The 12,500-nt window shown below is 49.0% G+C and overlaps 1 protein-coding gene across 1 annotated transcript in view; it reads left to right on the forward strand.

The window, feature by feature from the left end:
• Positions 1-12,500, forward strand: part of hcn4 (hyperpolarization activated cyclic nucleotide-gated potassium channel 4) — a gene marked incomplete at both ends in the record, with an annotated part of 56,143 nt that overhangs the window by 22,095 nt on the left and 21,548 nt on the right. Inside the window, 2 exons of the mRNA XM_083690842.1 lie at positions 5,971-6,132; positions 8,352-8,570. Coding sequence (XP_083546968.1) covers positions 5,971-6,132; positions 8,352-8,570 — 381 coding nt within the window. The remainder of the gene's footprint in view (positions 1-5,970; positions 6,133-8,351; positions 8,571-12,500) is intronic.

Raw genomic sequence — 12,500 nt, forward strand, 5'->3', positions numbered from 1 at the left:
CCGGATATTCTCCTCATCGGAGTCGTCACAGGCAAACCAGTGACTTGAATGAAATTAGTCAGCGTGTTATTAAATCAAACTCAAACCGGTGCACAAATGACTAATCCCTGAGAGTGGCCCTCGCACCAGATGCCGGCAACATCACTGTCCTCCGATGGTGGTCAGAATAAGCTGAGTTTTTAGCACGGGGGTGCGGAGGCATTTTGGGTGGCAATCACTGAGGGGCCTTAATGAGGGGAATAGTTTAAAAGTCAAAGGAGCACCAAGCCCTTGACCACATGATTATTTTTTTCTTAACCCGTGCCCCTTTCTCAACATGGAGAGAGGACATCCTAAATACATTATTCCAATGAGGAGTAATAACATTAGCGGGGTTGGAAAATTTCCGACATGACAGACAATTATATAGCGTTTGATCTTGGTGTCAGGAGCTTTAGGAGCAATACCATCTGTGTTTGTTTATAGCGTGGAGGCAGGGAGTCCATCTCTATTAATATTGGCATCTGGGGCGGTTAAGATTGATGGCTTTGCTGCCCAACTGACTGTGTGCATGACAGAGAGGGGGGAACGATCCGATATGTCACCGAAATCCCAAGGTGCTCCGATAAGGAGCGAACCACGTGGTGCTGCAGCCCGGCGGGTCGCGAGGGAGCAAACTTCCTTTCATTTCCGCCCAATAAATCGGCACAAAAATATGTAAATACAGCAAATCCACCAATGAGACCCCCGCTTGGTGACCCTGATACGTGGGCCAAGGGCTGCTCTTTCAGAGATAAGAAAGGCACGAAGAAAGGGTTTAATGGGGTATTATTGAGCTCACAATGCGGCTTGCCAGCAACAGTGACAGCTCCTCAAGACTGGTGAATGTGCCTTGTGTGTTATTAATACCCACAGCAGGGCACCTTAAAAGACTATTACATAAAAATGTGTAATCCGGCATACACCCATCGATATTGCTCGGTAGGAAGCTGAATTAGTGGCTCGACTCAAAGCCCCCCAGGCTTGTTTAGACAGATGATGGAAGAGTGCCCCCTGCGGCCCGCTCTCACCCCCACTTTTTAATCTAAACTGCTCCCATTACACTTGTTCACCATTACGCTGTGCACGAGTCTGACATTTTGTCATTCGGTTTAATTTAGACACCTTAAACAAGCCCCCCCCCCACCTCTATTTTGTATAGCCCATTGAACAGACACTGAGGAGTCTCGAAGCCAAACCAAAATCAGAGAGAGGGGGTGAGGGGACTGAAAGTGGAACTCATCATTGAAACAATGTGAGTGAATGATTTTCTTGGATTCCGTGCCGACGAACGTTGCCAAGCATTCATCATCATTAGCAACATGGACAGCAAACACCAGATGCCTCATCATATCTCTACATTGAGCTGTGCCTGGCTAGACCACAAGCAGCACTCAGGGACATATGCAGCTATTCTCTCACCTGGACGACGCTCTTCTCCTCTCCATCTGTCTGAGAACTGTCTCAGCGGCTCCTCGGTCTCACAGAGTTTCGCCTTTCTTGTCTCTGGTGGCCGCCTCTTCGAATCGTGTGCGCATGCAGAAACACAGCAGCTAATGTCCGACACTGCAAGTCCATTTCGTGAGGGTTACATTGTCATTAGGGAGGATGTTGTTGTTTGAAAGTTCAAACTGAATTTCACGAGAGGTGGCAGATTTCCAACTAACTTTCTCTTTCCAATACTTACTGTACTTTTCCTCTAGAAGACAAAATGTAAATCCCTCCCTGAAATTAATCTGGTATACTTTATGGTTACTGCACTGAATGAAACACCTCGTAGAGGCGATCGTAAATAATAGGTATTTAATATCAATTATAATGCACTACTCTATCATCTTTAAGACTTAAGACATAAAGCTTGAGCACTAGTTAATTTCTTTTAACGTTGCAGACTCAAAATAATTAAATAATCTGATAATTTGTTACTTGTAATAATGTAGTCATTTCCATCGATAGCCTGACTCCTTGGTTATTAACCTTATTTGATATGAGGGCATTGAGGTGGTAAACCCCCATGTTTCAGATGGAACAGAGAAAGCAGACCCAGGTCTATTGAGAGCAGTGATGAGGTTAACATGATTGACAATGTGCGAACCCCTGCCCTTAAGATACCTTTGTGGAGAGTGTCTCCGTGCCCTCATCAATCAAAGGCTCCCTTGTTTACTCTGATAGCAATGCAGCCAGGCTTATTGTACGTCCCTATCAATTAAAAGAAAGAGACCGGCAATCCATCATCCTTAATGTAATGCAGTGTACTCTGCAGGAGTGTGTGTGTGTGTGTGTGTGTGTGCGTGTGCGTGTGCGTGTGCGTGTGCGTGTGCGTGTTTGGGTGCTTGCTTGTTTATTTTAAACTGAGATTAACTGATCTGCTGCATTCATTCTGCATTTTGAATTTTTCTTTAATATATATATATATATATATATAGAAAGAGAGAGAGAGGGAGAGAGAAAGAAAGAAAGATATCCATGCATGATAAAGCGGCGTCATTTCTTAGACTCAAAATAATGACCCTGTAATAACCCTATATCAGAACAGATTTTTGTCCATTTCGCCTGAATATTTTCGGGGTAATTGAGAGGCAGTCTGTTCTTGCTTTGCCGGAATTCATTTGAATTGACTGTAGGCTGAGAGAAAAGATATGGCAATCACTTCCCCCCTTTGAAATACACTGTTTAAAGCTGCTCCAGCTCTATCTGCCAGATTTGCATGGCATTATTCTGGCAGGTCACATGGGGCATTACTCTTCTTTCAGTGTAGAAATCCTTTAAGGGCAGGTGCAACTTCTACAGGTATGGGGATTAAGTTTGGACAGTTAGCTTTTTGTATGATTAATACACCTATTAGTTTATCACGACCATCTAACCCACTTACTCACAATCCACCAGGGGGAGGCTGGTGGAGGTAGAAATTAGAGGATGGCCTAATTGTAATGCATGGTATGGAATGAGGAATGGTATTGAGATTGGTACATAGGAATGGTATTCCTCATTCCATTCCATGCATTACAATGAGGCCATCCTCTGATTTCTACCTTCACCTGTCCTCCGATTTCTACCTTCCCAGGGCAGTACAGTAGACAGATAGTACAGGAACCCTCTTAACCCTAACAGCTTGACAAATGTTTATTCTACCCCTCCAGATAGCCAGAGGACAAGTGTAATATTAGCATTTCCATTACATAAGAACCTCAAATGGGAAATGTAAAATTATAATTAATTCAATGTGTTGACTTAAGACACGGTGGGCTTTCACGTTGTATATTTTATGCCTATCAATTTTTTATAGTCAGGAAATTAGTACTGTACTTTGGAATATGTTACCTGTTTAGTTATTTAGTGCAATGCAAATTGATGCAAACACACTCTCATAAAACTCACCCCCCCACCACTCACACACACACCCCCCCACCCCCCCCGTTGCTTGGAAATACAATATTACAAACGATGGAGATATCAATCTCAATGTGGAAGTCAGTATGGGGTAGTTCATGATTTATTCATTTCACTGCAGCGAGATTTCATAACTCTTTCATCTTATGGAATGCCATTTAGTTCCGGCGAGAAAACCAACATAACAAGATATTGCCTCATATTAGATAACATATGCATTACCGTGTACGAAGGCAGAAGTGGCTCTTTAAAAACAAATACCGCCTTGTGTTTGCTGGTGCAGCTGTGGAGAGCGAGGGGTGACGATGCAGGAGAAGAAGTGAGTGGTAGATTGAGTGAGAAAGGCGCAGCCGGGCGATTGGCTAGGCTCAGATGATGTAAATGCGCCCGGGGCTAAACACTATGAACAAGAGCCCAGAGAGAGAGAGAGAGGGAGGGAGGGAGGGAGAGAGAGAGGGAGAGAGCATGAGTCGGAATTTCTTCTCTTGCCACTCTGTCTGACGGAGGCTAGCGCTTCCCCCTTCCCCAAACACCAGGGCACAGTCCCTCCCGGGCACTTTTGGCCCCCTTTGGCTGAGTTGATCTAACTCGATGGCACAGACAGCAGCACCCACACTGTCCCAGTAATAGCCAGGATGCTAGTCCCAGTAATAGCAAGGATGCTAGTCCCAGTAATAGCAAGGATGCTAGTCCCAGTAACAGCCAGGATGCTAGTCCCAGTAAGAGCCAGGATGCTAGTCCCAGTAATAGCAAGGATGCTAGTCCCAGTAACAGCCAGGATGCTAGTCCCAGTAATAGCAAGGATGCTAGTCCCAGTAATAGCAAGGATGCTAGTCCCAGTAACAGCCAGGATGCTAGTCCCAGTAATAGCAAGGATGCTAGTCCCAGTAATAGCAAGGATGCTAGTCCCAGTAATAGCAAGGATGCTAGTCCCAGTAACAGCCAGGATGCTAGTCCCAGTAATAGGCAGGAAGCTAGTCCCAGTAATAGGCAGGATGCTAGTCCCAGTAATAGGCAGGAAGCTAGTCCCAGTAATAGCCAGGATGCTAGTCCCAGTAATAGCAAGGATGCTAGTCCCAGTAACAGCCAGGATGCTAGTCCCAGTAACAGCCAGGATGCTAGTCCCAGTAATAGATAGGATGCTAGTCCCAGTAATAGCCAGGATGCTAGTCCCAGTAACAGCCAGGATGCTAGTCCCAGTAACAGCCAGGATGCTAGTCCCAGTAATAGCCAGGATGCTAGTCCCAGTAATAGCAAGGATGTTAGTCCCAGTAATAGCAAGGATGCTAGTCCCAGTAATAGCAAGGATGCTAGTCCCAGTAATAGCTAGGATGCTAGTCCCAGTAATAGCCAGGATGCTACCCAGTGATAGCAAGGATGCTAGTCCCAGTAATAGCTAGGATGCTAGTCCCGGTAATAGCCAGGATGCTAGTCCCAGTAATAGGCAGGAAGCTAGTGCCAGTAATAGGCAGGAAGCTAGTGCCAGCTTTAGGAGCCATTTCTGAGTACGAGTGAGGGTCAGGAAGAATGTGAAGAGAGTGACTGTGGACTGTGGATGATGTATGTGGCTTCACGCCCTCCTCCTCCCTGCGTCCCATAACAAAGGGGGTGGGGTGGGGTGGGGTAGGGGTGGTGTGTGGGTGTGGAATATCCCCCTACTCAGCCGTAAGCTTTTAAACAGCGCTGAGTGGCTTTTAATAAGGAGAGGAGCAGTTAGCGCTGTGCACACTGTGGCTCTCAATGGGATTAAGTGGCTTTCAATTGTTGAGGCCATTAGAATCCACACCAGCAGTGCCGACATCCTGGAGCTCCTTATGAGTACATTTATCATTAGGATTAGGCTAACCAACCTCACTCGCCCGCCTGCCTGTGTGTGTGTGTGTGTGTGTGTGTGTGTGTGTGTGTGTGTGTATGCATGCGTGTGTGTGTGTGTGTGTGTGTGTGTGTGTGTGTGTGTGTGTGTGTGTGTTTTTCACTCACTCTGCAGGAACACGCCTGCCTGGTCTGTCCCTCGATCCTCTTTCTATTTCTGTGGTTACCTAAGTGGTTGATTAGAGTGATTCAATCAAGCCCCTTCCTCCTCCTTACCCCCCCCCTACTCCCAGGCGACCCCCCCCAGTGTGACTGTAGACCATTAGCTAGCGAAATCAAAAAACACAAAACAAATTTAACAAGCGCAGGTGTTGCATCACAGCCGATGGTCGGTGAGTTACGTTCAAGGCCCTGTGCTGGCCAGTGTATCAGATTAACCCTAACCCTAACCCTAACCCTAACCCTAACCTTAACCCTAACACTGTGGCCTAGAATGGAACACAGATTAAAGCCAAGCGTGATGGACCGACCCAACAGTATTGCATTTCTAACACGGCAAATCCACTGCTTGGCCTTGACCTTGTGGCTTAAGAGAACAGAGACTACAAGACCTAGAAATTAGGCAACAAAAAAGAAGCAGGCAGCTCCCGTGGGAAATTATCTCTGTTTGTAATCCAGATTGGTTCACAGTTTTGTCAATCGGCACACACGTGCCCGCCCCCCTAACACGCAAGTTTCTTCTTGTTATAGATCTTTCACATGACCTATGACCTTGCCAGTGCCATGGTGAGGATAGTCAACCTGATTGGCATGATGCTGCTGCTGTGCCACTGGGATGGGTGTCTGCAGTTCCTGGTGCCTATGCTGCAGGACTTCCCCCCGGACTGCTGGGTCTCCAAAAACAAGATGGTGGTAAGTGTCGCCCCCCCCCCCCCCCCCCAAGTCTGTCTACATCAGATTAGAGTGTTATCGCATCGCTCTGTCTCTGTAATTACTGCTCTAAGCCTTCTAAGCATCATGGGAAACGATGTCTTCTTGCATATCTACCATGTCCCCTGCCGAACTCAAATGTCGTTTTTTTTTTTTATTGTCCGCCCACATTTATTCAATTTGCTGCTTTTCCCCCCCGTTTATTTCGGGCTCTCTACCATTGTTTTGGTCACCCACAGTCTGAACATGAGAGGCACTGAGGCCTCGTGTGAAATAATGATTTTTTTCACATGAGGACAGAAAAGCCCTTATCCAATACTGGTCAAGTATTGACAATTTTCCAGTGAGCGCTCGCAACACACTTTAATTCCACCGCATTGTTAGCTGCGCCGCTGCCAACCGTGTCTCTGGGAAGAGTCACTGTAAAGCCCGGCGTCTGGTAATAACCGCCCTCTCTCCTCTGTAATTGAGTTCTCTTTGCGGTTATACAGCTGGACCGTGAGATACCTGAGGTGTGAACTCTGAATCGGCGGTTGGGCGAACAGTAACCTGGCATGTTACAAATGAGCCAGGGGCCCTCTCTGGAGAGAGCTGATTCATAATGAGGATTTGTTGTGAGGCTCACGGCACCTCTCAGCCCTCAAAAGAGGATTAAATCTGGGATCTGTGTGTGAACGCTCCATTCCTGACAAAAAAAAAAAAAAAAAACACACACAAAAAACAATCACATCAAATTCTAATTAGACCTTTAAAAAGACAGACAGCCAGTGATAGCGGAACAGCACCTGAGACCTTTGGCATGGCAGCCTGTCTGTCTGCCTGTTTGTCTGCCTGCCTGTCTGTCTGCTCTCGGGGACAGCCTGTCTGTCTGCTCTCGGGGACAGCCCGTCTGTCTGCTCTCGGGGACAGCCCGTCTGTCTGCTCTCGGGGACAGCCTGTCTGTCTGCTCTTTCAGGCCACAACCTGGAAAAAGGAGAAAAAAAAAATACACACATCCAATTATCAGGTGCTGGACAAAAATGAACAAATTAAAAAGTGATGTCAGCAAATCTATAATGCTCCCCAGTGATGCGTTGAAGATGCATAGACTGTAACACCACAAAACACTACACAGCGTTTAGGCCTGGATTTCATTGGTCGAAATTACACATGGTTTCAACCCCCCCCGAGCTGCTAAAATGAGCGCCCTTTCATTAACATCCAACAGATTTTGTTTTGTTTCACAGAGTAAACGTTGGCTAATTAATCGCATTACATAGAAGGACGATCTTCAATGTGACATAGTAGCTTACTAGACTAATTAGACAGAGATAAAACACTTGATGGACAGGTCCTAGGGCATATTGTAATGTGTTTTATTGTCAGCTATTTTACTATCCTACAAGGAGAGGTTTGACACAGATTAGGATTATAAGAGGATGCTGACACAGCGACTCTTGTCTCTCCTTAAAGTTAGCTGTCCTATTATCTTAGTGGGTCATCATTTCTTACCTTTTTAGGTGGCACTAATAACATTGCTATCTCTTAGTTCCCCCCCCCCCCCCCACCCTCCCCCCAAACCCCCACCCCCCCCGGTGGAAATGAGTTTGAAAGCAATTTGGACATGTCACCTCGGGAGAGAGCCCATATTGATTCCGCGTGGGCTACCACAGCGATCCGAAGGAATAGGGCAATTTATCTACAAACGAGAAAACTCACAGAAAAATCACATTTTTCTAAATAGCTGACCTACTTTTTGCCTCGCAGGCCTCTTGTGTCTCAGACTTGTGTTTCAGACTCATTCATTCATTCTCTGTTTCTCCTTGATGTGCAGGAAAGGCCAAACAGTTTTTCTTCTTCTAGTATTTGCATTTAGAGGAGTGTATTACTGTGCATCGCATTGGTGGAACCAAGTGTTCCTGTCCCTGTTCTGACACACCATGAGGAGGACATCTGCCTCTCTCTCTCTCTCTCTCTCTCTCTCTCTCTCTCTCTCTCGTGTGTAGAGCAAGACTCTGGCGAGTCTGAGTGCTCACTGACCTTTTCACTGGTGTCCTCTACCACACACACACTCGTCTGGCAGAGAAAGAGAGAACAGTGCCCCATGTCACAGTGTCCCTCTCCTCCTCTCTCTCCCTCTCTCCCCCCCCCCCCCCCTCTCTCCCTCACCCCTTCTCTCTCAACCCCTCTCTTTCACGCCCTCTCTCTTCCCCCCCATGCAGAATGACACATGGGGCCAGCAGTACTCCTACGCCCTCTTCAAAGCCATGAGCCACATGCTGTGTATTGGGTACGGCATGTACCCTCCGGTGGGCATGACGGACGTGTGGCTGACTATCCTCAGCATGATCGTGGGCGCCACCTGCTACGCCATGTTCGTGGGTCACGCCACCGCCCTCATTCAGTCTCTGGACTCGTCGCGCCGGCAGTACCAGGAGAAGGTGAGTGACGCTGGCACAGTGCCCGTGCACCCTGCTAGAAGTTGGGGATTTTGTTCGCGATGTTTCAAAACTTTTTTTTTTTGGCCAGTCAGTGCTGCTCAGCTAGCCCAGTTTCAGCCGTAAATGAGGCCAGATTCAGGCAGGTGTCCACCTCCTACCTTCACCTCCTGTAGTGTTGCTTTGGGCTTGTGGGCCTGTGAGCCTGTGTGGGAGGCTGTGCATGGCTCCCTGTCTCCCTGTCTCCCTGACTCCCTGACTCCCTGCCTCCCTGGCTCCCTGGCTCCCTGCCTCCCTGTCTCCCTGACTCCCTGACTCGCTGGCTCCCTGGCTCCCTGGCTCCCCGGTGCGGGGAAGGGAAGGGGAGGGAAGGGAAGGAAAGGGGAGGGAAGAGAAGTGAAGGGAAGGGTCAGTCCTGGCAGCTGGCTGTGAAGGCCGGCCTGCAGTACTCCTCAGTGGGCCGTAATGAGCAGAGCTGCCAGGCTGCCACATGGCCCACCGTCTGTGGTCAGAGAGAGAGGGAGAGGGAGACACCCGGAGAGGGAGGCAGAGGCTGTAGAGGCCCCCATGTAATGAGAGAGAGAGAGAGGGAGAGAGAGAGAGAGGGAGGGGGTAGAGAGAGAGAGAGAGATGGAGACAGACACAGAGAGACAGAGAGACAGAGAGAGGGGAAGACCTCCCGAGAGGGACTGTAGTGACCCCTGTGCAATGAGAGAAAGAGGGAGAGAGAGAGAGAGAGAGAGAGAGAGAGAGAGAGAGAGAGAGAGAGAGAAAGAGACCAGTCTTTCTTTTACACTGTGTGACATTTAAGCCTGTGTTGGAAAGTACGTGAGTTTTGGAAAAAATCATGAAAGCCCTGAACCCCTCAAACCTGGAGGGGTCGACAGGGGTGTGAGACAGCCTCGACAGCTGTAAAAAAAGTTGTGCCGGAGAAAATAGTGGTTGCATGACTCACTCTGTGGGAGCAGAGTTGCTGTTTGACTAGAGGGGAGAGCTCTAGACATGCATCCAGCTCAGCTCTCCGTCTCCATCTCGTCTGCTGCCCTCCTTTGGAGGTGCACCGCTGCCAAGTAGGCTGAACAGCTGGCCCGGCCCCACCGCAGATCACGGATCAGCATGTGGAGCCAGAACCAGGGCCATCAGCCCCACAGGGGGCTGGGCCGACACACACGACACGGACCCCCGTCCGTACCCCATGGGGCACTAGCCCACGGTCCTACCCCCCACAGCGCCCAGAATCCTCCTCTCCACCACCTCCAAAATCCTCTCCTCCTACCTCATCCAGCATCCTCCCTTCCACCACCTCCGGAATCCTCCCCTCCACCAACTCTAGCCAGACAGCCAGACAACCCTCCAGACAGGCTTGACTGGAGAAACATTACCAAGATAAATTGCGTTAAATATTTAAGAGTGTGTGGGCTTTCCTATTTCTCTTCCTGTTTACATGCTTGGGTGATTAGACATGCTCTGGAGGCTACCTTCATTGCCAGTCTGAGACATGGAGGTGTAGCTTCCGTTGTAGGTCCAACCTCTCTACTTCTGTCTACTCTTAAAAGTTGGCTACCGTAGGCTACCTCGTCACAAGAGTGTGGCTCCAAACCACCTCTGCTACACTACACTCTTCAGGGTTCTAAAAGGGTTCTTCATTTGTCTCCATAGGGGAACCGTTTGAAGAAGCCTTTTGGGTTCAATGTAGAACTCTTTTGGGTTAGATGTAAACCCCTTTTTGGGTTCTACATACAACCCTTTTCACAGAGGGTTCTAAATGGAACCCCATAAGAGTTCTTTGAAGGGTTCCCCTATAGGGACAAATGAAGAACCCTTTTGAAACCCTTTTTTTCTCAGAGTGAACACTAGACTAGGCCTTTTAGCTCATTGTGTGTCAATGGAATCTGCTCCTGTAACAATCCACTCTGCTTTTCAGTGTGAAGTTAATACCATAATGGACAATCCCTCCAGCTTCGGGGACGGGACAGGTGGCCATGTCGTGCCATCCAGTTGCCCATTGCCTGGCGGATGCATGGGAGAGCACATCTGTTTCTGTCTCTAGGGCCCCAGCCCAGAGAGAAATCAGGTGACGGAGCCCCGGCAACCAATGGGCAGACTCGGCCAGTCATCGTAGTGGCCGCCGGTCTCTTTAGTGATGGAGAGAGGTGTGTGGAAGCACTGTAGACTATTGCTTTTGATGAGCCTCTGAGGATTTCAGTAAGCAGGGCTCCAGAACGGAGTGTGATTGAAGGGCATCATTGTTATGCGCGATGTCTGGGCTGACGTTCTGAACTCCGCCGTGTTATGTGTGGTGATGTTCCGTCCTGCTTTAGGCCCGGGCCAACCCCGGTAAAAACCGCTTGTGTCCCGTTGACGATCACACAGGAATGCAGAGGACAGGGCAGACCAGAGGACTCGGCAGCACAGCGAGTGAAACCAGGGCAGAGAGACAGAGGAGAGGGAAGCAGAGCTGAGCTGAGCTGAGCCAAGCCATGCCAAGCAGCACCACGCCGCATTCATCTGCCCTGTTAACTCTCTCTTACGGCACAGTCCCAACTGGCACAGATGAGGCTCCCGCTCCCGCTGTTGATTAGCTGGAAATTAGCTGTAAAGGTGCAGACAGACAGACAGACAGACAGACAGACAGAAAGACAGACAGACAGACAGAGACAGACAGAGGCCCTTATATACAGAACAGAGGGATGCATGGGCAGTGATGAGAGGCCATCTGCCAGTGTGGCACCGAGACAATGTGGAGGTGACATACGGCTGACAGTTTAACTTGGCCGCAAAACAGTCAGAGTCTATCCCCTCTGGGAAGAGAGAGAGAGAGAGAGAGAGAGAGGGAATGGGAGGGAGAGAGAGAGAGAGAGAGAGAAAGATGGAGAGAGAGGGAGAGGGAAAGAGAGAGTGGGAGAGAAGGACATACAGAGAGAGACAGAGAGAGAGAGAGAGAGACAGAGAGAGAGAGAGAGAGAGAGTGGGAGAGAAAGAGAGATAGAGAGACAGAGAGAGAGAGAGAGAGAATCTGTGAATAAAGTTCAGAAGAATGAGCAGTGGGAAACAGGATTGCGATGTTGCGATGCTCACAAAGGCGGCAAGAAATGGTCATCAGAAAAAGAAGGGGTACAATCTGCTCTGAATAGAGAATTCTATTCCAGAATGGGTTCTTAAGGGGAATCAGGAAGCCTGTTAACCGTTACACAACACAGAGAGGCTGAGCAATCACACAGGAGACTCAGGAGTTGAACTGTGACACGGCGGCGACATCGCAGACAGGTCGGAATTCATTTCTCACTTCTCAGAGGCCCGTTTGTCATCGTGCACGTAAGCACCTCGTTCACTCACTTGAGACAGAATCGTGAAGAAACAGCTTCTTTTTTTTGGGTGGATTTCCCCTCCCCGCTGATTTATTACCCGAGCAATTTATCAACGTTAATTGTTGCGGAAGGAAAACAAACTAAAGCTGCCTCTGTCTGACCTGATTGCCTTCGTTTGCTTGTTGTTTTTTTCGCAGCATCCTAGCATTTAGAGGAATTGCCCCGGGGAGGGAAGTGTGCATCCCAGGTGGTGTTGCACCTCTCTCTGTATCCCTCTCTCACCCCCCCCCCCCCACACCTTCACCCCCCCCCCCCCCGCCCGCCCCACCCTCACCCACTCACCCCACACACATCTACACACACCCACACACACAGCTACACACACCTACACACACACACACACACCCAGACACACACACACCTACACACACCTACACACACACACACACACACCCCCCCCACACACACACACACACCTACACACACACACCCCCCCCCCCCCCACACACACACACCCCACCACACACACCTACACACACACACACACACCTACACACACACACACACACACACACACACACACACACACACACACACACACACACACCCTCGCCCCACACACACA

This window comes from Argentina silus (genome assembly GCF_951799395.1).
Source record: "Argentina silus genome assembly, chromosome: 19".
Classification (NCBI taxonomy): Eukaryota; Metazoa; Chordata; class Actinopteri; order Argentiniformes; family Argentinidae; genus Argentina; species Argentina silus.